Below are 27531 nucleotides of genomic sequence, written 5' to 3'. Positions count from 1 at the left end.
CAAGGATTGATTTGCTCAAGAAAAGTATAGTTCTCCCATTTCCAAAGAGTGTACCAGTCACGTGGGAAAGAGAAAGCCTCCAAGACTCTCATCCCCAGGAAGGTTCTTACTGGGCAGAAGAGAGTGGGCCACTCAGGGCCTCCTGGCCAGTGCAGGGGCCTCCGCATAGGTATCTCTTACACTAAGCACCTCTTGCACTAAGCAATTCTGTGGAACGGGAAAGTCAGGTTCCTAGAAGAAAGCAAGGAGAAAGTAACTATGAGAACCTGCTGTGTGCAAGGCAGTTCCACAGTTGTTCAGTCCTCCTGACTCCTGACACCCAGAAAAGGCTGATAATAGTATCATCCTCATTTTATAGGTAAAGAAACAGGCTGAGAGGTGAAGTGACTTGCCCTAGGTCACACAGCAGTATGGGAGGAGCTGCCTCGGGAAATGCTTCTCTCCAAGAGAAATTTCACCTTTCCAGCAAGTCCCCTTTCTCTAAGACGGCTTCTTGTGTGAATGCTGGACACCCTGCTGGCCGGGCCCCTTGCCCTTATGGTGGCCTGTAGGCCAAGCAAGGCTGGTGGGGGTGTCCGGGGTTCAGAGGGCCGGGGTCCTGTCCTCTCGAAGCAGTCTAATTGCTGTGTGACTTTGGACCGCTGCCGAGCCTCTCTGGGCCTCATTTTTTCCACCTCTTCCCCGGGGAAGCCCCAGGTAAATTTACTTAGAAGTCAGCTCTAGGTTTGCAGCCTCGGTCGGAAGGTGTTAGCAAGGCCACAGACGCTTCACCTGAAAAACAGCTCCCCCACCCCGGCCACAGCCGGGCGGATTATGTAACGGGGTGTGCAGCGAGGGTTGGGGAGGGGGGCCCGCGGGGCGGGGCGCTCGCGGCTATTCCGGGCGCCGCTATTTTTAGCCCCATTGATGAGGCTGCGTCGGCCGCGCCGCCGGGATTCCGGAGACGTCAATGGGCGCGCGTCACGGTCCCCGCCTGCCCGCCAGCCGGGGGAGGCGCGCCCCGGGCTGGGACAGCGGCGCGGGCGGCCGGGGGCTGCGGGGGCGGGGGGGCGCGGCTGCGGCCGGAACTGCGGGGCGGGGGGCTGCCCGAGGGCTGGGGGCACGGGGCCGCGGCGGCGCGGCGGCAGGAGCGCTAGGCGGCGGCGGCACCGTGGGGGCCCGCGCGCCGTGCCCGCGACCCCCTGCCGCCCGGGCCATGGGCGCCCCCGCGCTGCTGAGCCGCTCCCCGCTGGTGGGGACGCGACCCCGGAAGGCGGGGGCGGAGAGGCCAGCCGGGCGAGCCGGGCCAGGTGAGGGGGCCGGGGAGGGGGCACGGGGGTCCCGGGGGTCCCGGAAGATGCTCGGGAAGAGATGGGTCTGCATGGGTGCGCGTCGCGGGGCCGGGGCCGCGCCAAGTCCCGCTTGGAGACCAGGGTGGTGGGGGTGATGGGGGTCAGGGACTGGATTCCCGGAGGAACCAGCTAGCTCCGAGTCAGCCCCCAAGTGAGGCGCCAGCGCTTTCTCACACCAGCCCGCCAAGGGTGGGGTTTGGCCCGCGAGGGGTGCGGGAGGTGGCCAGGCCGGAGAAATTCCTTCCATTTACCCGTTGGCTGCGGGGAACGGGTTCCAGGAGTTCAGTCCGCGAGCTCGGCTGCCAGGACGCCGAGCCGGGAGGGACCCGAGTTGCCCACTGCAACCCCTTCGTGGGCCGCAGCAGAGAAACTGAGTCTGCAGAGGGTCTCGTGGAGTCAGGGGCGGACCTGGGATTAGAAATGCTGCAGAAGTGGCATTTATGGTGGTTTCCAGTGGAGTATTCATTTGGGTTGGGGGGTGTGCTGGGAAAAGGAAGGCTGGGAAGGAAGAGGTAGGTGGGTTCACAACAGTTATGTCCAAAGGGTGCTGGTGGCGTAGGGGGTTGATAAGAGCCTGGTGGGAGGTTTCAGTGGTGGCTTCAGACATGGTCCTAGACCCTTGCTAGGGTCTTGCTCCAAGTGACTTGGATGAAGACTTGAAAGGGAAGCCAGCCAACTCTTTGTATTGACTGAGAGCTGAGTGGAACAATGACAAGTGTATAGTACAATAAAGCCAAGATTCCAAGCGATGGCAGACGGGGAAGGATGGGCCAAGCCCAGCAGAATGAATGTGACTGATTGTTAATTTTGAGGCCTGTGCTGGAGTTTAAAAAATTAGCTGAGAAGTTCAGTCTAGCAACCCAGGCCCCAGAGCTTCCCACTTGCTCTCTGGTGTTGGCTATCAAACTGCTCTGTGCCCACCAAACAGGTCCAAGGAGGGAAAGGGGGATGCCCAGGTTCTAATCCTGGCTTTGCCACTTAACTAGCTGTGTGACCTTGGGCAGGTTGCTTAATATTTCTGTGCCTTCGTTTCCTCCTTGTTAAAATGTTCATAATAATAATCGCTTCCTCATAGTGTTGTGAGGTTAAAAGAGTACATGGGTGTAAAGTGCTTAGTGATGTGTTTAGCACATCAAAAAAAAGTGAAAGTGAAAGCAACTAATCCTCAGTGCCTCCGACTCTTTGCAATCCCCTGGACTGTAGTCCACCAGACTTCTTTGTCCATGGAATTCTAAAGGCAAGAATACTGGAGTGGGTTGCCATTCCCTTCTCCAGGGGATCTTCCTGACCCTGGGATTAACCGGGGTCTCCTGCATTGCAGGCAGATTCTTTACTGTCTGAGCCACAGGGAAGTTTCTTGGTGTTCAACAAATATGAGCTGCTCTTGTTATTGTTGTTAAGAGTAATATGCCCACTTCTGGGTTGGGACATTAGCCAATGCAGAGTTTATGCTATCAGGAAGCCACCAGGGCTGCAAAGGGTCTGTCATTCATATCCTGTTGCAAGGAGTTTAAATAAGAAAAGTCTCAAATATGCCATAGGAGGGAGGAGGAGTTATCAGATGGGCACAGCTATTCAGGACTGGGATCCAGGGCTGGGGGCTGGACTCAATTGTGACTCAACATAAGGAAGACCCCTCAGACTTTGGGTATGCCCCCAGATAGAAGGGACACCTCCTTCACTGCAGTGTCAAACCTCCTCCCAGCCCAGTTCTGTTGCATGTGTGAGTCCCCCTCTCCCACATTCCACCAGTACTTACTGAGCACTGTTAGTGCTGAGCTCAGGTTTAGACACTGAACTCTGCAGTCTTTGCGACACACGTGTAAACAAATGAATGGCATTAGTCCTATGGAGATAATAAAAATAGATTAACGTTGCAGGGTGGGAGTGCAGGTGAAATGGGATCACCAGCCAGATTGATGGGAAGGAACTGGCCATACAGACATAGCAGGCAGTGACTTTCCTGGCAGAGGAAACAGCCAGTGCAGAGGCTCTGAGTCGAGAAAGAGAGCCCGTGGGGCTGGAGCACAGGGAGGAGGGGGAGCTGGAGCTGGGGACTGAAGTCTGGGCTGATGGTCCCGTTTCTCTTGGGAGGGAGTCACTTTCTCCTTCTCTAAGCCCACTCAGCCCTCCGTTTGTCCCCTGCGCAGTGCTGATTGTAACTGACCTTGATTCATTCCCCCATTGTAATCTCCTGGGGCCTACAGATCTTGGTTTACTCCTTGGATCTCCCAGTGTTCATGGTTCACTGTCTGGTTCACAGTAGGCCCTCAGTAAATGCTTGTGGAGGGACTGTTGATGTGGGACCAGAGATGGGATCAGATACCTGCTTTAAGATGTTTTGAATCACTTTCGGGGCACCAACTGGATCCCTGACTCTGGCTCCTGTTCTCAGGTACAAGTGGGGAAGACCCGGGCACTCAGGTTGGGCTTGACTGTGATAGAAGGTGTTTGGCCTCCCTTACTCCTCACCTGTGGGCTGGAAGGGAGAAAAGGGAGCCTGGGGGCTAGGGCCTGACCACAAACCGTTTCTGGGGGATGGGAAGATGACAGTGTCACTCTGGGAGGCAGGTGTCGGCCGTGGTCTGGGCCAGGTTTGCAGCCTGCTTTTGCTTTCTGTTTTTCTTTTGCCCTTACAATTGATTATACAGTGGAAGTGAGAAATAGACTCAAGGGATTAGATCTGATAGACAGAGTGCCTGATGAACTATGGATGGAGATTCGTGACATTGTACAGGAGACAGGAATCAAGACCATCCCCAAGGAAAAGAAGTGCAAAAAGGTAAAATGCCTGTCTGAGGAGGCCTTACAAATAGCTGTGAAAAGAAGAGAAGCGAAAAGCAAAGGAGAAAAGGAAAGATATGTCCATTTGAATGCATTGTTCCAAAGAATAGCAAGGAGAGATAAGAAAGCCTTCCTCTGTGATCAGTACAGAGAAATAGAGGAAAACAATAGAATGGAAAAGACTAGAGATCTCATCAAGAAAATTAGAGATGCCAAGGGAATATTTCATGCAAAGACGGGCTCAATAAAGGACAGAAATGGTATGGACCTAACAGAAGCAGAAGATATTAAGAAGAAGTGGCAAGAATATTCAGAAGAACTATGCAAAAAAGATCTTCACAACCCAGATAATCATGATGGTGTGCTCACTCACCTAGAGCCAGACATCCTGGAATGTGAAGTCAGGTGGGCCTTAGGAAGCATCACTATGAACAAAGCTAATGTAGGTGATGGAATTCTAGTTGAGCTATTTCAAGTCCTAAAAGATGATGCTGTGAAAGTGCTGCACTCAATATGCCAGCAAATTTGGAAAACTCCACAGGTGGCCACAAGACTGGATAAAGTCAGTTTTCATTCCAGTCCCAAAGAAAGGCAATGCCAAAGAATGTTCAAACTACCACACAGTTGTACTCATCTCACACTCCAGCAAAGTAATGCTCAAAATTCTCCAAGCAAGGCTTCAATAGTATGTGAACTGTGAACTTCCAGATGTTAAAGCTGGTTTTGGAAAAGGCAGAGGAACCAGAGATCAAATTGCCAACATCCGTTGGATTATCGAAAAAGCGAGAGAGTTCCGGAAAAACATCTATTTCTGCTTTATTGACTATGCCAAAGCCTTTGACTGTGTGGATCACTGCAAACTGTGGAAAATTCTTAAAGAGATGGGAATATCAGACCACCTGACCTGCGTCTTAAGAAATCTGTATGCAGGTCAGGAAGCAACAGTTAGAACTGGACATGAACAACAGACTGGTTCCAAATCAGGAAAGGAGTAGGTCAAGGCTGTATATTCTCCCCTTGCTTATTTAACTTATATGCAGAGTACATCATGAGAAACGCTGGGCTGGATGAAGCACAAGCTGGAATCAAGATTGCCGGGAGAAATATCAGTAACCTCAGATATGCAGATGACACCACCCTTATGGCAGAAAGCGAAGAAGAACTTAAAGAGCCTCTTGATGAAAGTGAAAGTGGAGAGTGAAAAAGTTGGCTTAAAGCTCAACTTTCAGAAAACTAAGATCATGGCATCTGGTCCCATCACTTCATGGCAAATAGATGGGCAAACAGTGGAAACGGTGACAGACTATTTTTTGGGGTCCAAAATCACTGCAGATGGTGACTGCAGCTGTGAAATTAGAAGACAGTTAATCCTGGAAGAAAAGTTATGACCAACCTAGACAGCATATTAAAAAGCAGAGACATTACTTTGCCAACAAAGGTCCATCTAGTCAAGGCTATAGTTTTTCCAGTAGTCATGTGTGGATGTGAGAGTTGGACTATAAAGAAAGCTGAGCACCAAAGAATTGATGCTTTTGAACTGTGGTGTTGGAGAAGACTCTTGAGAGTCCCTTGGACTGCAAGGAGCTCCAGCCAGTCCATCCCAAAGGAAATCAGTCCTGAATATTCATTGGAAGGACTGATGTTGAAGCTGAAACTCCAATACTTGGGCCACCTGATGGGAAGAACTGACTCATTGGAAAAGACCCTGATGTTGGGCAAGATTGAAGGCAGGAGGAGAAGGGGATGACAGAGGATGTGATGGTTGGATGGCATCACCGACTCAATGGACATGAGTTTGAGTAAACTCCAGGAGTTGGCGATGGACAGGGAGGCCTGGCGTGCTGTGGTTCATGGGGTCGCAAAGAGTTGGACATGACTGAACGACTGAACTGAACTAAACTTTGCCTTGTGTTTGGGGTTGGAAGCCCTCTGACTGATCTGAACTGCCTTCCCCTTCTTCATGCCCTGTTCCCCATCATACGCCTAGGGTCATTGGAGATGCTGGTAGCTCTGTAAGAGGAGAGTCTGGGTACTTTGGGCCAGAGGAATGCCCCTTAGCCTATGGACCCTGGGACAGAAGTTAGGAGGGTGAAGGGGCCCATCACCTACCCTCTGGGAGTTCCTCCTCATTCCCTCTATCACCCACCCTGGGAGCATCTACTTCTCTTTTCCTAGACTTCATCTCGGCCTGAAGGGCAGCCTGATAACTAGGGAAGATCCCACCTTGACTGGTCCTGCCCTCACCTTGAGGCCCAGTCAGGAAAAGAGAGGGCTGGGTAAGGGGAGGAAAAGGGGAGGTGAGAAGTGGGGTCTGGGTTGCCCCGGCTGAAGGCTCTGGCACCAGTAGGATCAGGGGAGAGGTTGAAGAGTTTGGGGGGATGGCACACACATGTGGTGTTGGAAGTAGAGCTCAGGTGCACCGAAGGAGCTTGGAATAGGGACCAGGGTCTGGGGTTAGCTTTTATGTGTCCTCCTTCAGTTCCTCCTAATAACAATGGCACCTATGTGGATCCAGCCCTAAGTCCTTTGCATGCAAATTCACTTTAAACCTGCTGGTAACCTTACGGTTGTTAATTTTAGAGACGTCAATTACAGATAGTCATTTTCACTGATGAGGAACAGAGAAGTTATGTAACTTGCCCAGAGTGACACGTGATGGAGCAAGGATTTGAACCCAGGCAACAGGGATCCAGCATCTGTGCTCTTCACCACTCTTCCCCAAGCTGGATCTTCCTGTTTTGTGACCAGAATCCCCTCATAGAAGAGTTCCTGAAAGTACCCATTGCTCAGATGAGAAGGCTGGGCCTCCTAGAGATGGGAGCATGGAGCCCTTGCCTTGTGGGGGCCTCTGAGGCTTTGGGGACCAAGTTGGAGCCCATTTAGGAGAGAGGGGTGTTTTGCTCTGTCCTAGCAGTGGCTCCCTTTTCTCTACCTCCAGCTGTCCTTTTGTGTACATCCAGGAGCTGAGAGCTTGGTTGAGGTACCACCTGCCACTGCACCCAAGAGTGGGGTTTAAGGTTCAGGGGCTGTGTCTCCAGGGCCTGGAGATGCTTCAGACACTCTCAGCAACTCCTGGCCACACCCCACATTCCCAAGTGCTGTTTGCTTGGGGTGTGGGCCCCCAACCTCTGATGCCCAGCTCAGGGGGCACCTTGAGCTGGCCTGTCCACCATCATGGCCTGGGCCCTGCCTCTGTTCCCATGTCTGTTTCTGGCTGTACTGTCTCCAGGGAATGGCCTTGCTGGCTGATTTCTCCTCTCTCACACGACTCCCTCTGTAGGCCTCCACCATGGACAGAGGCCAGCCCCAGCCCCTCCCTGGTGTCGGCTCCTTCTGCCAGGCCCCGAAGGCCCTAGGGATGGTCGAGTGTTGTTTAAGGTCCGTCGGTCCATCCAGAGGGGTAAGTGCCCTGCTGTTGCCCTTTGTATGCCCCTGGGGCCTCCTGAGCAGGTGGTTGGGGGGCCAAGGTGGGTGTGGGAGCTGCCTGAAGCGGATGTGGTTTGGGGGATGGAGGGGGAAGCCCTGCAGAGGTAGTAGGCGAGGCGCTGCTAGGCACAGGGAGATCTGATTTCTTTGCTAGTGGGGGTAGTGTGGGGGTGGGGAAGGGGGAAGCCTGACTTTCTTAGCAGTACAGGCTTGGGGGGGGCCTCTGGGCCTGGGTGTCATGGGGTTGTGAGGAGTGACGGCTGCCAGGGCAGCATGGGCCTGGTTCCAGGAAGTTGATGGGGTGAGGCTAGGGGTACCAGAGTCCCGATTACATCTTTACCCGAGAGAGCTGGAGTTCAGCTTGGTGCCCTGGACAGGAACCCTGTGATTCTCTTTTTCCTTCCCCAGAACTGAGGGCCATCTCTGGGCAGCAGCCCCGCCTCAGCCATCTCTGAGAGACCCCCTCAGGTGAAGTGGGAGCTGGCTCGGTATCCCCACCGGAACCCCAAACACTGTTGCCTCATGTGGCGTTGGTGTTCAGGGTCCAGAGAGTCCAGAGAGGTGGTTGGGGTGCAGAGGACAGGGTTTCTAGCTCTCCAAGCCTGCAGAGAAGGCGGGAAAGCCCTGGGAAGCAGGGCCTTCTGTGCTGGGGGCTGGACGGGGTGTGATCCTGGCCTGATGGCAGCAGGCGCTGGGCCACCAGCCTCGGGCCGGGGCAGGGAGAGGAGTTACTGTAAGTGGATGAGGCAGGTGTTCCTGGTCAGCTGGAGATCTGGATGCGGGAAGCACGTGAGTGAAGATGACAGCAGCGGGCCGGGTGACTTTCCCTCCGCTCAGCCCCCACCTCTGCCCTCAGCTCTGACTCGGCCTTCTGAGCGCCCGGCCTTCCCTCTGGGTACACAGTGGCTCCTGTGGGCAGAATTCCTCGCATTCAGTCCGTTGTCTGGAAGAGGGAGGTGATTGGGTGGAATTCCCATGCCAGATATGCTGCCAGGGGCACCCTGAGGGGCTGCCAAGGGGGCCCCATGAGCGCTAGAGCTGCTGGTCTTGTGACGTGGGCACCTGTCTGCCAGGCCCGGGCACGGGCCCAGGGTCACGCTCACGCCGGGGCTCCCGTCAGCTGACTATTTTGGGCTCTCGCTGAACCGGGCCAAAGTCAGGCCTTAGCCAAGAGGGCTCCGAGGCAGCGCCCCCGTCCCCAGAGGCCGGCTCTGGTTTCAGCTATATAAACAGAGAAGGACATGTTGCAGTGGAGGCTGCTCCACCTCCTGAGCCCACTCAGCTAGCACACAGCCCGGCCGGCAGGGCAGGCTGACTGGGCAGTCACGTCTCTTCCCACAGGGCTCCTCCAGGCCACCAGGAAGAGGCCCCAACCAGCCCTGGGAGTCTCCCTTGGTGCAGTGGTCCGGGACCTCTGAGAATCAAAGCAGGTCGTGTGGAGGAAGCTGGTGAGTCTTAGGAATGGGGAAACCAAGGCACTGAGGCTGGGCCATTTGGATCTCTTTTCATCATGACTGTCTGAGCTGTGGTTTCTTTGGCCTCAAGAGGAGGGAGGGAGGGGAAACAGGGTGGTCAGTCCTCTCAAGGAATGAGAATGAAAGCTTGACGGCCCTGGGATGGTGGGATTTGGACCACTTTGTGGTTGAGAACCAGGAGACGTGGAAGTCTCCTTCCTCAGAGATCTGCAACAGGCTCTTCAATCCTCCTATCCTGTTGACCCAGCCTGGATAAGGCCCTGGTCTGCTCAGGCTGGGGAGGGACGTTGGAGAGAGCTGGGTGTCAGACAGGCCCCTTGGTAAGGTCCCCGGCCCCCTCGCTGGTTGGGAATTGGGATCTGAACCCACAGATTGATGTCTCTGAACCCTCGACTGTTACCCTGCCCTCCTAGCCTGGCTTCCCGGCTGCTTGGGTGCCTGAGAAGCAGGGCTGAAGTGAGGCCTGGAGGGGCCGCCAAGCAGCTTGCCACAAACACACTCCCTGGGAGCCAGGCCAGGGGCTAGGGCCGGTGTGGAACAAGTGGGGCTTCTTACGTGGGAGGCTGCGTGCTCTCCTCCTTGGTTCTCGAAAGAAAATAAAATTTTCCCTTTCTGAACGTGAGTCTCTAAACGAATCCAGAGCCTGTGACTAAAAATACTTTAACAATAGGAAAATGCATCAGTCTTTCCGGCTGGGACTCGTTATCAGAGGGTTTTTATTTTGGAATTTGAAATTTTGCCCAAGGAGGCTGGGTGGAGACCTTGGGCAGGGGCAGGAGAACTTGGTGGGTTGTTGATGTTCTGCAAGGTGGTGGGAGACCCTCCAAGGGTGGGGGAGAGAGGAGCTGGCCAGGATCTGAGCAACCTGAGGGGATGGAAAGAGAGCTGAGGAGGGTGCAAATGAGGCGTGGGCCAGCTTTTCCCAAGGAACTCCGTGATCTTGTCTGTGTTTTTCAGTTCTGTCTGGATGTTCTTCCTGAAGGCTGGTCTTGTTCTTTTATGCTGTATGTTGATTCCTTCTGGCCTGAGAGGGGGCTGGGGGTGGAGAAATTACTTGACTGAAAATGACCTCTGTGGAGAGAGGTCTGATCTCCTTAATCAACCAGCTGTCTTCAGAGTATCAATTGAGCACTTGCTGCATGCAGTCTGGAATTTTCCTGGTGCTGGGTGGAGCCCCATCTCTGGACACACTCTCTTTTCCTCTCACTCAGCCCTGGAGGGGAGAGGCGGGGCAGGGGTACTATTTGTCTCCGATTCTTGGGGGAGGAGGGTGCGGGCCCCCCTAGTTGAGCTGATGGCCCTGGTGTCTCCTTTCTGTGCCCGCCACAGGATTCTGCTCTAGAGCCCAGGTCCCCAGACAGAGCTCCCATTTCACTGTGGAGCCTCCCTCTTCTGTCAGTGAATTCTCACAGCACTGGGATTTGTGATGTTGTCAGCGTTGGGCAGATGAGGAAACGCTCTGGGAGAGGGCAAGGGACTGGCCCGGGTCACACACCAGGCTTGCTGGCTCCTGGTCAAAGATGCATCTGAGAGTTCCTGTATCTTTTGCCCTGATGGGGGCTGGGCGAGACATGGAGAGCGGTGGCTGACCTGTGTGTCCTTGGGAGCCAGTTTTCCCGGAGGGAACAACATGCCTGGTCATGGCAGGACCTGGGCCAGGGCCAGAAGATGGTCACGCCTGGGCCTTACCCCGTATCCCCAGTTCCCAGAGCCGTCTGTGGCAGCCCCCTGGGGCAGTAGGCAGCACTTCCCTGCCCACAGCGCAAATCCCCTTGCTCGATGCTGATGCCGGGGCAGGAAGAGGAAGTGGCCGGGTCAGGCCTGGTGATGGGTCCTGGGGCTCAGGAGGGGAAGCTTGGCGGGGAGGAGGCAAAGCTCACTCCCTCTGCCCCGCCCCCCCCCCCGGGAAGGGTGTGGAGGCCCATGGGTGGGGATGGTCTTGGTGAAAGTAGGACAAGTTCCTGCCCTTTGCTCAGCAGGGGCGGGGGCCAGCCTGACTGTGTGTGTGGGGGGGTGCAGTGTGGGAAAGGGGCAGTGCAGTTCCACTTCCTCCATCTCCTATTCACCCACCGTCTTGACTGGGGGGACGATGGTGCACTCTGGCTGCCCATTTGGTGCCTGCCCTGGGCACGTACTGTTTGAGGATGCCTACTGCCAAGGTAGGGGAGACAGGGCCTTGCTTTCATGTTTACATATTGGTTGCGGGGAGGGATGGTCTGAGCACGTAAGTCCATGGGCTGCAAAGGATTTGACGAGCAGGGATCAGGGCCTAGCTGAGCGATTCAGAAAACACACTGAGAGAGGAGACCTTTCTTGTGCTAGATACTGCAGGCTCTCCTAACCATAGCTATGCTGAGTCTGTGTTGATAGAACAAATACATGAGAAACACCCTCCGTTTCTCTGTGATTTCAGTAAATGCCAGCGGCATCTGCATCCATTTGAATTGGTGTATCTCTCCCATCTAGACATGATTATTTGGGCTTCCCTGGTGGATCAGACGGTAAAAATATGTCTGCAACGTAGACCTGGGTTTCATCCCTGGGTTGGGAAGATCCCATGGAGGAGGGCATGGCAACCCACTCCAGTATTCTTGCCTGGAGAATTCTATGGACAGAGGAGCCTGGCAGTCTATATAGTCCATGGGGTCGCAAAGAGTCGGACACGACTGCACATTTTGTAAATAAACATTTTATTTCTGAGAGTATAACATACATACACAAAAGCATACAAACCATAGATGTGAAATCTTGAGAGTGTACAGTTTGATGACTTTTTCATAGTGAAGACACCCAGGTGACCATCGTTCAGACGAGGAACTGGGATGCTTCCAGTTCCCACAGAGATCTCCTTGTAGGCATTGCTGTTTTCAATTTACAGGCCGTGTGTGTACCTGGCTCTGTGGTTAGACTTATGAGACTCATGTCTCACAGGGTCAGAAGCCACAGCTCTGGAGTTCAGAGTTGAGGGCAGTGGGTCCAGCATAGAGCTGGGAGTTAGCAGGGATCAGGGGTGGGGTTCTGATTCCTGGCCCCTAAGCCACCATCTCCTTATTTATAAAATGCAGGTGGTAATTCCAAACATAGAAGGTTAGGGAGAGGGTGAAATGGAAGAATCCATGCAGTGTCCTAAGCCGAGGCTTAGGACACTGACCCTTCATTGGTATTCCCTACTCCTCACACCCCCAAATCTTCTGGTGAGAAGGTACTTATTACGAGTCAGGCTGGTCCAGGAGTGGGGGATGAGCTGAAGTCTTAGAAGGTCGGTGGGATTAGAGTAGAAGGAAGAGGAACAATGTGCCCAGTGGGTGGTGGGAAGGTTTAAGCCCAAGGTCTTTGTACTGGGGCAGTGGGGAGCCCGGTGGTGGTGACAGCACTTGGGCTGTGCTGTGGGAGTCTGCCCTTGGGCAGCTCTGTCTCGTCTCCAGCATGACATCTTTCCCTGCCCTTCCTGTGTTATCCTGGCCCTGCCTTACTTTCTGGTCCTCACCTCAAAGTTTTGGATACCTCTCATCCCGTGGTTATTACTTGTCCCTTTCCACCCCTTATCTCCCCTACAATGAGCTGTTCACTCTGACCTTGCTTATCTTAAGGGCTGGACTTAGTGAGGTCCCTTGGAGTCTCCATCTGCCCTTGGACCAGCTTATGCTTCAGGCCTCCCAAAGTTTGCATCTGTTATGCCTTTTCACCTTAGTTGGGTTCTACTAAGATTCTCTGGATTCAGAGCCCAAGGCCACCCTCCCTGAAGGCCATCTGGCCGGCAGGGATGAAGCTCAAGGTCCCCCAGTCCCTCTCCCCTCTGTCTTAGGCTAGGGGCTCCTGGCTGTGTTCCTACAGAGGGACTCTGCCCTTTTCTCCTTACTTATTTTCAGAGTGTAATGTGTTCTGAGACGCCAGCATCCCCCGCCTCCACAAGCATGGCCAGGTGGCAGCTGTTCTTGCCTCTCCCACCCTCTGCCTTCGGGACAGCAAGACTACTGCCTCCAAACCTGCCATCTCGCGCCCAGGTGGGGCCTGGGCTGCCCGCACAGCTCTGGAGGCTAGATGCTGAGATGTGGAGATGTAGGCTGGGAACCTGGACTGCTCCTTACCACACTTGAGTTCCCTGAGGCTCCTGGGTGGACTTTCCCATGGGAGGGTAGGGATGGTCTGTGTTGCTTTTTACAAATGGAAAGTGGCGGGGTGAATAGGAGGTGCTAGGGCTCAAGGCTGCTGACTCAGCTTTCAAAGAGCCGTTAGGGCTGCAGCGAATACACCTGTTTTTGTTTTGTGTTTTTGCTGGTGAGGTTTGGAGGGAAGAACCCTGACCTGTCTAATCAGCTTTTGCTACCATACTAGAATTGTTTTATTTTCTGAGGAAGGCCCTGCTGGGGTGGGTGGGGAGGGGGGCTAGGTGGGGAAACCAGCCTGTGACATGACTGGATTAGTTTCACCAGCCCAGACTTGCCTGTGCCTCTGAGCAAGGTGCAGCTCTTCTGGGCGCCCTTGGGTCCTAATCTGCAAAATGGGAAGACATGAATTATATTAGTGATTTCAAAGCAGGTTTAAACTGTGGAATTTGTGTTTTTCCCAAGTAACATCTTAATGCAAAAGCCTAAGACAAAGAAAAACAAAACTTTGGTTAAAGATCATCCTACCCACACTTCACCTTCATGAAGGTGGCCTTGAAGGGTCTTTGGAAGACAGTTTAGCAAAGGCCAGAGCTCTCCAAAGACTGGTCCGTTTTGAGAGCGTATGCTTCGATGGGGGAGCTATGCTAGGTTCTGACTGAAAGATACTGATGTTACTACATGGAGCCTGCTCCATCCGTCATGGATTGTAGGGTTTGAAGAGACAAACGGTGAAGGGGCGGTTTCTTAGTGGGTGTGGGCAGGGAGAAGGGCAAGTCACTGGCTTCGCTCAGATGCTCTGCTGCCTTCAGGTGCCAGTGAGGCACGGGCCATGGCTGCAATAGGAATAGAGGATCCAAGATTTTGGATTTTGGATTCAAATCCAAAATATGATTTCAGAAGAAAATGAAAAGTAGCGTGTGAGGCTTCAAAAGCAGAGATGGGAGGTGGGCAAGGAGTGCAGAGACAGCAGATGGTAGAGAATGGGTGATGTTTTTGAAGTGCTGGTGGGACCTTTGAGTGGGCAGAACTGAGGGCTGGAGAGCAGGGTGTGGGAAACCTGAGAGGGAGGTGAGAAAGAAGTGAGGAGCAGGAAGCGCCTCAAGGGTAGAGGGAAGTGCTGTTGGGTGACCGGGGGAAGCGAGAGTGGAGTCCTTGGTCACAGGCTCCGTGTGGACAGGGGGAGGGGAGGGGCTCTCCTAAATATCAGCCTTTTTTCCTTCCTGTCTTATCGAAGGTGCTGGCTCTCCAGACTTGGGGCACCCCAGGGACGTGAGGGGTGACAGCCCCATCTAGGGAAGGCTGCAGGTGGCTGCAGCCTGGCCTGTGCTCTGGTGCACAAGACACCCTGTCTGCAGGTGCTGGAGGTGAGGTGGGAGGGAGGGCTCATGGGCAGCGGAGGGGGTGAAGGGATCCCCTAGAGATGTAGTCAGGCTCCACCCGTGTGCCAGCACCTTGCTCTGTGACCTTGAGCAAGTGTCATTATTCCTCTGAGCCCGTTTATTTATAAAATGGGGAAGAGTCGGCACAAATTCGATAAGATTTCTCAGGCTCCACCCGGTTCTGAAATTCGGTAATTTCCCAATTAGAGTGCTCTCACCGTGTCAGGGGCCGGGGAGGATAGTGGTGAAAAATCTAGTTCAGCTGTGAAGCACAGCTTTGGCCTGTCTGGGGCCTGGCGAATCCCTGCCCTCTAGAAGATACTTTGCATAAGAAATTGGGGAGAGGGAGTAGGGAGTAAGTGTGTGTCTGTGTGGTGGTGGGGTACTGTGGTGTCTGACGTCCCTAGAAGGGAGTGTGTCTGTGTGGTGGGTACTGTGCTGTCTGCCGTCCCTGGCCAAACTCTCAGAACGAGACCCCGCTGGTTCCCCGGGGGGCGTCCCTGAGTTGCCCAGCCCAAGGCCTGCCCGGGCCGCCCAGCCGGGCAGTGGCACCCCAAGCCAGCAGGGAAGGCTGGGGAAGGTGCAGAGGCGGAGCCAGGCGCAGTCGTGGCTCCCAGGAGCACCCGGAGGGTTAGGAGATCCTCGTCCGGGGAAGCCCCGCGGCTTCGGAGCTAGAGCGCCCTCTTCTCGGGCTGTGGCCCTCGGGCCTATTTTCTGCCCCGGGGGGCCGGGGTCCTGGGGCCGGCCAGCCGAGCCTTGCGAGTCCGCGAGCTGCTATTTTTAGCCGGCGCGGCGGGCGCGAGGGGACTATTTATAGATCAAACAATCCGCGCTCCCTGCGTCAATGGAACCCCGCGTGCGTCACGCGCGCAGACATTCCAGGCCCCCCCTCTCGCCCCGCCCCCTCGGGCTCCCCGGCCCCGCGCCTCCCCCTGGCCGCCTCCCGCCGGAACCGCGCCGCCCCCCGCGCCCTTGTATGGCCAAAGCTCGCCGGGCCGCGTGCGTCAGTGGCGCCCCCGCCCCTCCCCGTGCGTCACGGAGCGCTTAAGAGCAGAGTCCGGCGCGGCCGGGAGTCCCAGTGGTGGAGGCTGCGAAAGTTGGGGGGAGTGTGCAAGACCTCGGGAGCGCACGCGGGACCAGGCTGCGACTTGGGGCGCCGGTCCCCGGCAGGGGGAGCAGAAGCCAGCCGGGTAGGTGCCCCCTGGAAAGCGTGCATCTCAGCGGGGCTCTCCGTTTTGGTTTTGTGGCGGGGAGGAAGGAGGGGGGGGGTGTTGCATGGAGATGAGTGTTTGCGAGGACCGAAAGAATGTTTTGGGGTTAGCATGAAGGAGGGCGAGTATAGGATGCAACTCTGGCATGGGGGTTAGGGGTTGGAACGGGATGAAGACCCAGATGGGACTGGAGTCTACTGGGTGCTGTCTATGTGTTTTGGGAGGCGGGGGTCTGTGCAGGGTGGAAGCCTCAGAGTTCAGTAGGAGGCTGGCTAGAGTTCAGTCTCCCAGGGTCCCTTAGTTGGCACAGGGCACCCAGGACTTAGTTGCTGATGGGGGTCTCAGTACACTGTGGGGAAAGGGGCACAGAGTTTTGGGCTGCTGGGATCCGACTCCTTCCAGGATTAGATTTCCAAAAGGGTCTCCTTCTCAGCTTGTCAGCTCACTCCTATACCCCTAGTTGTTTTCTTAACACTTATTCTTAATGCTGTGGGTTAGTTTCTAGGGTTCCCCAGTTGGAAGTTTCTGCCTGAACTATCTTAGGAGAGGTCTGGATTGTCCAAGCAAATGGCTTAACATTGGTGACTGAGCTGTGGAGGGGGTGCTGGTGTGTGTTGGAATAAAAGAGGCTGCTTACGGCAGAGCACAGTCTCTGGAAGCATAGGGAAGATTGTTTTTTAATGTAGCTTGAATCTGTGTGTGTGTGTGTGTGTGAGAGAGAGAGAGAGGTGGAAAGCTTGGTCCTTGGGGATCCTTGATAGAGAGAGAGAGGTGGAAAGGTTGGTCCTTGGGGATCTTGATTGAAGTTGCTGATGTTGGAGTCTCTGGTGGGGTACCACCTAGAGGATCCCCCTCCACAGTCTCTGTCGGATCAGACAGGTAGGGTGCAGCCTGAGGCTTGTTTAGCACAACAGGTGCAAACCACATTGTTGCCAAGACCTGCCTGAAGCCGGATTCTCCTTGCTCCTTCCTTCAACCCCGCCTCTTCCTTCTCCTTGTGTCCCTGCCAAAGGCTAGATGGAGGTCCCTATCTTGTGTCATTAAGTACCTGCATGAAGGCAGGAGTGGGGGTAGTTTGTGGGGGTTGATCCGGATGTGGAACTTCCAAGTGGAGAAACGGGATTTGAATAAGTCTGGAATGCCCAGCCCAGTCCTGCGTAGCTGCTGGCTCTTTTACTCCACCCCAAAGCCTTCCCTGCCAGGCTGTCATAGCGCAAACAGACAGGGCCAGCCTTATCACTTGCAGGTACTTTATGCCTGTGGATGGGCGCCACTGGTTGGTGGGGCCAAAGTTTCTAGGGGCTCTGTTGTCTGGGTTGGTTGTGGGAGTGTCAGGACAGGGGTGGAGCTGCCCTGTCCAGGGCCCAAGGAGGCGGGAGAAAGCCTATTACGGGAGAATTCCCCAGGCTCTTGGCTGGGAGGTAATGCCAGCTTTTGCCCCCTCCTGCTGTCCCCCTTGATTATGGCACTCCCTGTTTCAGCTTGCTTTTTTCCCCAGCCTCCCTCCCTGACTGATGAGGCCAGGGTCACGGAGACCCCGGGCAAGGAGGTAGGATGAGAGCCTCCTCTCTACGTTAACTTTTGACTTGTCTGTGAACTTAAAGGTCCCCCTGAATGATTCTCTCTGCTCCTTCAGATTCCTCTGCATTTGAGGGAGTGTAAGCCCCCTTTGCCTGAGCTCCTGGGTTATTCAGGGCACAGAACTCTTTAGTGGAGGGACCCAGACTTCCATCACCCCCAGCAGGCTTATCCTCTGCCCTACATAGCCATCTCAGGTAGTCTGCTGGACTCTTGAGTGCTCTCGTTAAAATAATAGGGGGAGATGCTGCAGGGATAGCAGAGAAGTTCCCTTTCAGGACTTCAAGTCCAGGGGCTGCTCTCCTCACCACACTGCCCCCTCCAGCATATGGCCTTTGAAGGTCTGGAGCCCTGTTACCTGATCCCTTGGGGTACTGGGGAAGGAGGTTGGGCCCCTTTCCTCTTTGCTTCTGGGAGCATCCCAGGCAGTGTAGAGTGGGTGCCCATCCCCAGATGGCAGGACTGGGGTGCGCGTGGGATCTACAGCCTTTGCTCAGTATGTAGGGTGAGGGTGGGGTTGGGGATGGGGGTAGGGACAGGCTAATTGCTGTTTAGGCTGCTTTCATAGGCAGCTGGGCCTTCACTCCCAGCTCCTCTTCCACTTGCAGGATGTTGTTCTTCATCTCAGGCACTGTGGGGGGAGGAGGGGAGGGGGTTTTGCAGAGACTGAGCCATGCCTGGGAATATTCCCAGAAGTGCCAGGTTGGAGGAACGGCGTATCTGCTCCCTGGACTGGGCTCCGGCTTTGCCTGGCTGCCTCTCCCACCCACCCTTCTCCCAGCCCCCACTTGCGCCTTACCCAGTTAGGGAGAGGCAGGGGGCTGGACGAATACAGCTTTCCCCTGTTCCAGCAGAGAAATGCTGGCTACATGCCCTCCCTAGGGTTCCCAGGCTGCCCGGGGTGTGGCTGGCCTTCCGACTTGAGCCCACTCTTGCTGGGATCTTGCCCAGGGACTTTGTGACATGGATGTTGAGATGGTACACGGGCCAGGTGCCAGGATTCCTGGGTACTGTGGTGGGCTATGGCCCCAACGCCTCAATGTCCCATGTCTGGCTGGGAGTCCTGCCACCTGGCCGCTCAGGGTCCTATACTTAGAGGTCAGGCTTCAGGCCTCTTACTGACTTCTCCCTCCCCCCCGCTTTGGTCTCTTCCCTCTCCAGAGATGCCCTGTATCCAAGCCCAGTATGGGACACCAGCACCAAGCCCAGGACCCCGTGACCACCTGGCCGGCGACCTCCTGACCCCCGAGCTCAGCAAGCCCATCATGGACCTGGCCAGCCCCGAGGCGGCCCCCGCTGTCCCTACCGCCTTGCCCAGCTTCAGCACCTTCATGGACGGCTACACAGGGGAGTTTGACACCTTTCTCTACCAACTGCCGGGCACGGCCCAGCCATGCTCCTCGGCCTCCTCCTCGGCGTCCTCCACGTCCTCATCGTCAGCCACCTCCCCAGCCTCTGCTTCCTTCAAGTTCGAGGACTTCCAGGTGTACGGCTGCTACCCTGGCACGCTGAGTGGCCCTCTGGACGAGACCCTGTCCTCCAGCGGCTCTGACTACTATGGCAGTCCCTGCTCAGCACCGTCACCATCCACGCCCAGCTTCCAGCCACCCCAGCTCTCTCCCTGGGATGGCTCCTTCGGCCCCTTCTCGCCCAGTCAGACTTATGAAGGCCTGCGGGCATGGACAGAGCAGCTGCCCAAGGCTTCTGGGCCCCCCCAGCCGCCGGCCTTCTTTTCCTTCAGCCCTCCCCCCGGCCCCAGTCCCAGCCTGGCCCCAAGCCCCCTGAAGCTGTTCCCCTCACAGGCCGCCCACCAGCTGGGGGAGGGAGAGAGCTATTCCATGCCAACAGCGTTCCCAGGCCTGGTGCCCACTTCTCCCCACCTTGATGGCTCGGGGAGGCTCGACGCGCCCGTGACCTCTGCCAAGGCCAGGAGTGGGGCTCCGGGTGGAAGCGAGGGCCGATGTGCTGTGTGTGGGGACAATGCTTCCTGCCAGCATTATGGTGTCCGCACCTGTGAGGGCTGCAAAGGCTTCTTCAAGGTACTGGGCCACCCTGGGTGTAGCTTTTTATGAGAAGTGGGGCAGGCTGGTCTGTCACCCCAGTGGGCTTTGTGGTGGCTTTGACTGGGTTCTCCTTCCAACAAGTCTGCTCTTTAGGAAGAGGGCAGGCTTGGCCCGGTGGGCTGCCATCCTTGGAGCAGGGAACTGGGATCTTCATGCTGACACTGGGGTGGTAGAGAGATGGAGGGAGGAGGGGTGAGAGTGGGGCAGAGGGTGCAGGCTGTGGGGTTACCCAGGAGGGGGAGTTTCTGCGGCCAGCCTCTGGTTTTCCTCTGCCTGGCCTCCCCCTACTCAAGGTCCTGGTGGGAAGGAGGGGGGTGCCCAGGCACTCGTGTTCCTGGCACGAGATGAAAGGATCTGAGGAGAGGGCTTGGTGCTGGAGGGCTGGGGGTGGACTTGGGAACAGGCTGTGTGTTTGTCCCAGCGCTGGGTGCCTGCTTCATTGCCCGTCCCCACCCCCAGCCCCTCCTTAGCCCTCTCGTGTCTGCCTCAGGGAAGGGGCAGGCGGACACAGGCACGTTAAGAAGTGTCAGTGTCTGGGCTGCTGGGGAGCCCCTCGCCCCTCATCCTGTGTCCTGAGGGTAAGACCGAACCCTCCCCCAGTGTCCCCAAGACTTACTTTCTTCCTCCCCCAACCCATCCATCTTATCCTCCCCTGCCACCCAAATGTTAGAAAAATAGTTGTGAACAGAGAGCGCTTTTGTCTGCAATGGCAGTAGGATCTGAACAGGCCCCTCCCCTGGGCTCCCCCCCACCCCCACCCCACACTCTGACAGCCTGTTCCGTGTTGGCCCCCCCCCCCCCCAGCGCACAGTGCAGAAAAATGCCAAGTACATCTGCCTGGCTAACAAGGACTGCCCTGTGGACAAGAGGCGGCGAAACCGCTGCCAGTTCTGCCGCTTCCAGAAGTGCCTGGCCGTGGGCATGGTGAAGGAAGGTGGGTGGTTGGGACAGGCCCCGAGGGGCAGAGGTGGGCCGGAGCGGGGTGGGGCACACAGAGCCCCCCACCCCCGGACATCTGTCCTGGTGGGCCGCAGGGGAGGGCATGCCTGGGTCTTACGTCCTCCCCCGCCTCCAGTCCACCTGCCTGCCTTGTGGGAGCGGAGGTCACTGCAGGGTCCCCTGGGTTCTCGGGGGCTCTAGCTCCTCATGCTTGGGTGTGCTTCTAGCACTGGGGTGCACAGCTTGGGCTGGGAATCCCTTACCTGGGCCCCTTTCTCCTTGCCTCACTCCTGCCCGTCTCTCTGCAGTTGTCCGGACAGACAGCCTGAAAGGACGGCGGGGTCGGCTCCCTTCAAAGCCCAAGCAGCCCCCAGAAACCTCCCCAGCCCACCTACTCACCTCCCTGGTCCGGGCGCACCTGGACTCGGGGCCCAGCACTTCTAAACTGGACTACTCCAAGGTGAGGCCCTGCCCAACCCACATTCGGCACTTCCTACACGTGAGAAAGCCACCCGCCCAGCCCCCAGTTCCACAGATCAAAAAGAGGGTTGGCCCCTCTAGGCTGACCAGATGGAAAAATGTACCCCTCTGGGCAGTGGCCAATTGAAAAAAAAAAATGTGCTCCTTCCAGCAGCCTCGGCTCTGGGTTAACAGGCGAGAAGTTGGCAAGCAAGCGTGGGCGGGATCTCGGCTCTGTTCTCACCCTTGGGGTCTGGCATCCCGGGGCGTGACACGGCTGCACACAGCCGCCTGGGTGTGGGGCTCTTCCTGGGGTCTGACCCCGTTGGACCACCTGCCAGTTCCAGGAGCTGGCGCTGCCCCACTTCGGGAAAGAGGATGCTGGGGATGTGCAGCAGTTCTACGACCTGCTCTCGGGTTCCCTGGAGGTGATCCGCAAGTGGGCCGAGAAGATCCCCGGCTTTGCCGAACTGTCTCCTGGAGACCAGGACCTGCTGCTGGAGTCTGCCTTTCTGGAGCTCTTTATTCTCCGTCTGGCCTACCGGTGAGCGTCCCACTGAGTGTTGAGCCCTCGGCCGGCGCCGTGCCCTCCAGCCCCTCCTCCTGACGGCTGTCTGCACCCCCACCTGCCAGGTCTAAACCAGCCGAGGGGAAGCTCATCTTCTGCTCAGGCCTGGTGCTGCACCGCCTGCAGTGCGCCCGTGGCTTCGGGGACTGGATCGACAGCATCCTGGCCTTCTCTCGCTCCCTACACAGCTTGGTGGTCGACATCCCCGCCTTCGCCTGCCTCTCTGCGCTTGTCCTCATCACAGGTGGGAGGCCGGTCCCCAGACCCAGGGAGATGGGGAGGGCCTGAGGGCCTGGCTCTGGATGTGCCAGTGTCTGGTGTTTCCTGGGCCCCCTGCATTGTGGAGTGAGGGTGATGAGATGTGGAGTGAGGGTGACCAGATGTGGAGAGGGCAGGCATGGCTCAGGGCAATGTAGTTGGCGGTTGGCAGAGCCGGGTTTCAGGCCTAGCTGTGGCTGACTGCAAACCATCAGTCCCTGACATAGCCCAGGTGACTCAAGATCCTGATTGTGTAGGTGTCATGTGTGGCCTAAAGTTTGGGTTTTTTTTTAAATCTTACTGAATCATGTTGCATGGAAATTTTCACAAAGTGTATGCACATAAATAACACACAGATCAAGAAACAGACAAGGGGCTTCCCTGGTGCCTCAGTGGTAGAGAATCTGCCTGTCAACGCAGGAGACACGGGTTCAATCCCTGATCTGGAAGAGTCCCACATGCTGTGGAGCACCTAAGTGCCTGTGCCATAACTACTGAGCCTGTGCTTTAGAGCCCAGGAATCACAACTATTGAAGCCCATGAGCTGCAACTGTTGAAACTCTCCTGCTCTAGAGCCTGTACTCCGCAATAAGAGAAGTCTTACAGTGAGAAGCCTGTGCACCATAACTAGAGCGTAGCCCCTGCTCGTTGCAGCTGGAGAAAGCCCCCGTAGCAACTGAGACCCAGCACAGCCAAAAATAACTACATAAATAAAATTATATTTTAAAAAAGAAACAGGGATGACCAGGACCCCAGAACCCCTCCTTGTGCCCCCTTTTAGTCATTAGCCCCCCGAAGGGTAGCTGCCACTCTGACTGCTAACAGCACTAATTAGCTGTGCTGGTTGTGTACTTCGTGTAAATGTGTAAACGTAATTGTGCAAGAGACGAGCTTTTGGCATTAAATGCGAAGGTTTTCAGGTCTTTATTTGTTAAAGCACCAGAATCTGCCCCATCTCTTTCTTTTTAAAAAATATTTACTCATTTATTTGACCGCATCAGGTCTTAGTTGTGGCACACAGGATCTTTTGTCGTGGCGCAAGGACTCTAGTTATGGTTCGTGAGCTACAGAGCACATGGGCCTTGCTAGTTGAGGCATGTGGGATCTTAGTTCCCCTACCAGGGAGCATGCCTCTGTCCCCTGCACTGCGAGGCGGATTCTTAACCACTGCACCACCAGGGAAGTCCCCGACCAGGGACTTCCCCTGCCCCATCTCTTTTTCAGTTAATTTTTTAAGTTAAGTTTCACAAGGCTACATAGGACCAAAAAAACTGTAGGACAGAATCTGAGGTACTTTCGGCTGCAGAGAGAGCACTGGATTTTGAGGCCTGCTTTCTCTGGAGGTGACGTCTATAATGCTGCTACACAAACCCAGGGTTTCTCACAATAGTCTGGGGTGTTAGTTGCTCAGTCATGTCCAGCTCTTTGCAACCCCATGGACTGTAGCCTGCCAGACTCCTCTGTCCATGGAATTCTCCAGGCAAGAATACTGGAATGGGTAGTCATTCCCTTCTCCAGGGGATTTTCCTGACACAGGGACCAAACTCTGGTCTCCTGCATTGCAGGCGGATTCTTTACCATCTGGGGTGGGGGTGACCAAAACCCAAAAAAACACTGGGCTAGTCAGTAAAAGCTGCTTAAGGTTTTATTTCCTCTCTGTGACCTTAGGCAAGTCTTGTAACCTCTCTGGGCCTCACTTTGTCCCTCGGAAGATGAGGATGACGAGCACTGCTGCCTTGCTGGGCTTCTGGTGGGGCGCCTGTGCTTCTGTGGAGTGCAGGGGGGCGTGGGAGATGGTCCGTAGCAGTAGCCCCAGAGACCTGGGGGCAGCCGACTCTGCAGGGGAGAGGGGCGTTGGGTTCTGGGCAGTGCGCCTAATCCCACACCTTGTCCCCCCCTCCACCGCAGACCGGCACGGGCTGCAGGAGCCTCGCCGGGTAGAGGAGCTGCAGAACCGCATCGCCAGCTGCCTGAAGGAGCACGTCTCGGCCGAGGCGGGCGAGCCCCAGCCGGCCAGCTGCCTGTCGCGTCTGCTGGGCAAGCTGCCCGAGCTGCGGACCCTGTGCACCCAGGGCTTGCAGCGCATCTTCTACCTCAAGCTGGAGGACCTGGTGCCCCCTCCACCCATCGTCGACAAGATCTTTATGGACACGCTGCCCTTCTGACCCTGGCCCGGGAACATGCGCGCACTCGGTGTGCGGGCTCATAATGCCACCCCACGTGCCTTTAGCCCATGGCCCACGGACCCCCAGAGCATCACCCCGGCCTGGGCCTGAGCTGCAGACTGGCTGCCCCTCCCCCTTGTTCTCTGGGAGGTCAGCGGGGAGCTCATGCCCTGGGGGAGAGGGATGCATTCACAGGGGTGACCCTTACTATTTGTCTTACCCCCCCAGCCCAGCCCTGGTCTTCATGTTTTTGTAAGATAAACCGTTTTTAACACACACACCGCCATGCTGTAAATAAGCCGAATGCTGCTGTAAATACAGGAAGGAAGAGGTTGAGGTGGGAGTGGGGGTTGGGAGGGAGGAATGGGCCCCCACCAGCCGCCTCCTACTTACTCTCTTGCCGCCCTCCTTCCACATGTACATAGACTCACTCTAGGAGGAAGACAGATGACAGATTCTGACATTTATATTTGTGTATTTTCCTGGATTTATAGTATGTGACTTTTCTGATTAATATATTTAATATATTGAATAAAAAATAGACATGTAGCTGAAGCTGAGATCCTGTCTGTCTCTGGCACCCTCTACCCATACCACCCACCCCCAAAATGGCATAATAGAGACACAGGTGGCTCCTGTAAGCCTTTGTTTATTTTTGGGCAACCCAAGCCAGGTGGCATATGGGAGCTTAGTTCGCAGACCAGGAATCGAATCCACACCCCCTGCAGTGGAAGTGTCGAGTCCTAACCACTGCACCACCAGGGAAGTCCCATAAATCTTGCATGTTACCAACTTGGCTAACAGGCCTCAGTTTACTCATTTATAAAAGGTGAAAGTAATGACACCTGCTTCATGGGATTGTTAGGCAAAGCACTCAGACTAGTTTCTGACATGGAGAAAGCCTCTGGTGAACGGCCAGGCTCGTGGATGGGGCCTGTGCTGGGGGCCAGTTCGTCCACCAGCTTTGCCTGGAAGTTCCTAACCTGAAGCTCCAGCTCACATGTCCCCTGGGAGCGTGGGTGGGGTGCTCAGTGTAGGGCTGGGTCCAGGGAAGCCCAGGATGGTGGTACCCACTGTCCTTAGTAGAAGTTTTTCCCCATCCCCACTTTCAGTATCCCTCCCCACAAGCCTAGTGCCCCAGCAGCAGGACCCAGGTTATGGTAACCCTGACCTTGGCAGGAAGACTGAGTTCCCTGCTTGTGCCCAAATGCCCCCAAGTAGGTTCTCCAACTCCCAAGCCCATCAGATGCTTAGCTGGCTTAAAATGCAAATTCCTTGGCTCTACCCCAGAGACTGGGATTTGACAAGGGGCGGGGCCCATGGAGCTCAACTTTCACCCAGCACCCAGGTGCCTGTGAGGCTGGAGGTCTGGAAGCCACTCTTTGGAGAAACACAAATGTAGAACTGACCCTATACCGAAGTCCAAGGTAGCTGGCTGCCACACAGGGCCCGGCCCCCTACCCTGCGCTCTGTGCAAGAGGACCCTTGACCTAGGACCCCTGAACCTCCATCCCCACAGCCTCTAGGAACTGGCTGAATGAGGGCAGCCCCTGCCTGATGGAAGCTCAACAAAACAGGGCTCTGCTCCAAAGTAGCACAGAATCCAGGGCCTTCCCTGGTGCTTCAGCCCCCGCCTACAGGTTCCCCAGGGAGTCCCCCACCACCTGCCCTCACTCAGGTTTTGGGATGATGGTTGAACCCCAGGTCTTCTGAAGGGTCCATGTGGGGGTGGGCTGGGGAGTCCTGGGCCCTGTGCATGATGACCGCCACCCGCCTCAGTGTGTGAACATCCAAGCCCATGTCCCTGGCAGCCCGGCCAGAGCCCCTGAGTTGTCACAGCCCTGGCACCTGGTGAGGCAGGGGTAGGGGGTGGGGTGGTCAGGAGATGTGCTTCGTTTCTCAGCCCTGCCTCCAACTCCATGCTTCTTTCTGACATGCCCCGCTCCCTCACTGAGCCTTGGTTTCCTGTCTGTTCCATGTGGAGGGGAGTCTGGTGGCAATACTCTGGTTAGGAGCAGAGCTTGCTGGGAAATCTCCCACCAGCTGTAGCTGGATTGAGTCTCTCCCTTTGGGTCACCCTTTGGCACAGACAGATGTAGAGTACATGGCAGGCCCCCGGGGAAGGCAAAGGTGCTTGAGAAGATGCGTCCCAGGGTCAGGAAGCAGGCAGGGCAGTGGAGAATTTTGGTCCCTACAGGTATCCAGGCACCGTGGTAAGGACAGCAGCTACCACACCCGCTTCATCATCCACTGAGTTGATATATTTGCTATTTCTAGTCCTCGACACCACCCCATGAGGAACGCATGCAACAGAGGAGAGTGAAGAGAGCAAGGACTCCAGAACCAGACTACCTGGCTTTTTAAAAAATCTTCCTAGCTGTGAAATTTGGGGCAAGTCACTGCACCTTTCTGCGCCTCAGTGTTTTCATCCATGTTGTTGTTCAGTCGCTAATATGTGTCTGACGCTTTGTGACCTCCCGGACTGCAGCATGCCAGGCTCCTCTGTCCTCCACTGTCTCCCAGAGTTTGCTCAAATTCATGTCTATTGAGTTGGTGACGCTATCTCACTATCTCATCCACCCCCTTCTTTTACCTTCAACCTTTCCCAGCATCAAGGTCTTATCCAATGAGCTGGCTTTTCACATCAGGTGGTCAAAGTATTGGAGCTTCAGCTTGAGCATCTATAAGTGGGGAAAATAGTTGCATCTGTTTCACAAAGTTGCTATAATTGGTTACAAGGTGAATGTATACAAAGTTGTTTCCAGCAGTGCCTGCCATGTAGCAAGCACCAATAAATAATAGCTATTGTTTCACCAAAGAGGAGAATTCATTTCAGAGAAAAGGAAATGACTTTCCCAAGGTCACTTGACTTTTAAGTGGCTGAGCTGGGTGGGTCTAACTACTGTACTTAATCACTAGGTCTCCCAGTACAGGGCCTTGTAAGTTGAAGAAACACCATGGACAGTGGCTTCTTTCCAGGACTTGGGCGATAGGGGCACAGGCTGGGGGTGCTGATTTCTCCAGCCCCGCCCTGCCCCACCCAAGGCCTGATGCCTGAAGGCAGGCCCTTTCTTTCCAACTAGCAACTGGAAGAACTGGCCTCTGAGTCTTGCTAGGGGCTGGGAGGACGAACAAGGGGGCATTGAGCCTGGTGGGGCCTCACAATGGCCGCTCTGTCCCTGCAGCCTGGGGGCTGGGTCATTTCCGTTGGGGACAATAGTCAAAAGGCAGTGACGCCGGCAGGGCCTGGAATCCCAGGCGGGATTTTCCGAGGCCTCAAAGCTTTCTGTTTGTCCTCACAGGAGACCCAGGAAGCCTGCCTCCCTCTGTCCCCCACCTCACCCACGCTGGGCCCCGTGCCCAGAGGCCCCCAGTCCGGAGGTGCCACAGTGAAGGGGCTATAGTTCTGAGGTCTAAGGTCTGAGTGAGTAGGGGCTGATGGCCCTTCACTAGGGCCTGGGATGGAAGAAGTTGCCGTGGTTATGGAGGGAGGTGACGAGGGTCGGCCTCAAGGAGGCGGAGAAGCTTCTGACCCTCACAGGCTGTACGGCACCTCACAGTTGCTCTGAATGTCCAGTGTACCGGGCTGGATGGTAGCTGGCCTTGTGGCTGCAGAGAGAAGCGTATGAGAATTTGTCAGAGGTTGGCAGCTGGGGACAGTCTGCAGGTCTAGTGATGTCCTTCCATGGCTATGAGAAGCTATGTTGGGCCTGTTCTGGTTGAGGGCAGTGCTGGGTTGCCTCAGGTAAGAGCTGGGCCTGGGGATTCCCAGGGTGTTTTAGCTTA

The 27531-nt window shown here is 55.7% G+C and overlaps 1 protein-coding gene across 5 annotated transcripts; it reads left to right on the top strand.

The window, feature by feature from the left end:
* The first annotated feature begins 1107 nt into the window (after positions 1 to 1107).
* NR4A1 (nuclear receptor subfamily 4 group A member 1) lies at positions 1108 to 24300 on the top strand. Of its 5 annotated transcripts, XM_043883715.1 has the most exons (10): positions 1108 to 1289; positions 7396 to 7515; positions 7950 to 8009; positions 8883 to 8989; positions 18455 to 19332; positions 20161 to 20290; positions 20604 to 20755; positions 21096 to 21298; positions 21388 to 21566; positions 23489 to 24300. In XM_043883715.1, the coding sequence occupies exons 5-10, from the start codon at positions 18457 to 18459 to the stop codon at positions 23743 to 23745; spliced, it is 1797 nt and encodes a 598-aa protein (XP_043739650.1). In that variant the 5' UTR covers positions 1108 to 1289; positions 7396 to 7515; positions 7950 to 8009; positions 8883 to 8989; positions 18455 to 18456; the 3' UTR covers positions 23746 to 24300. The 5 variants fall into 5 exon arrangements, with proteins under 5 accessions (XP_043739650.1, XP_043739634.1, XP_043739659.1 ...); XM_043883699.1 differs by lacking the exon at positions 7950 to 8009; XM_043883724.1 differs by lacking the exons at positions 1108 to 1289; positions 7950 to 8009 and having other exon boundaries at positions 6976 to 7515.
* Positions 24301 to 27531: the final 3231 nt, after the last annotated feature.

The sequence above is a fragment of the Cervus elaphus genome, chromosome 3 (genome assembly GCF_910594005.1).
Source record: "Cervus elaphus chromosome 3, mCerEla1.1, whole genome shotgun sequence".
NCBI lineage: Eukaryota > Metazoa > Chordata > Mammalia > Artiodactyla > Cervidae > Cervus > Cervus elaphus.
The sequence above is the reverse complement of the archived record's forward strand: the minus strand, read 5'-3'. Positions and strand labels throughout refer to the sequence as shown.

Bases quoted from the DNA above. Each gene is read 5' to 3' on its own strand.
- NR4A1 (XM_043883699.1), top strand. From the start codon at position 18,457: ATGCCCTGTATCCAAGCCCAGTATGGGACACCAGCACCAAGCCCAGGA. The intron at 20,291-20,603 runs GTGGGTGGTTGG...GTCTCTCTGCAG, and splicing joins CGTGGGCATGGTGAAGGAAG to TTGTCCGGACAGACAGCCTG. The intron at 21,299-21,387 runs GTGAGCGTCCCA...CCCACCTGCCAG, and splicing joins ATTCTCCGTCTGGCCTACCG to GTCTAAACCAGCCGAGGGGA.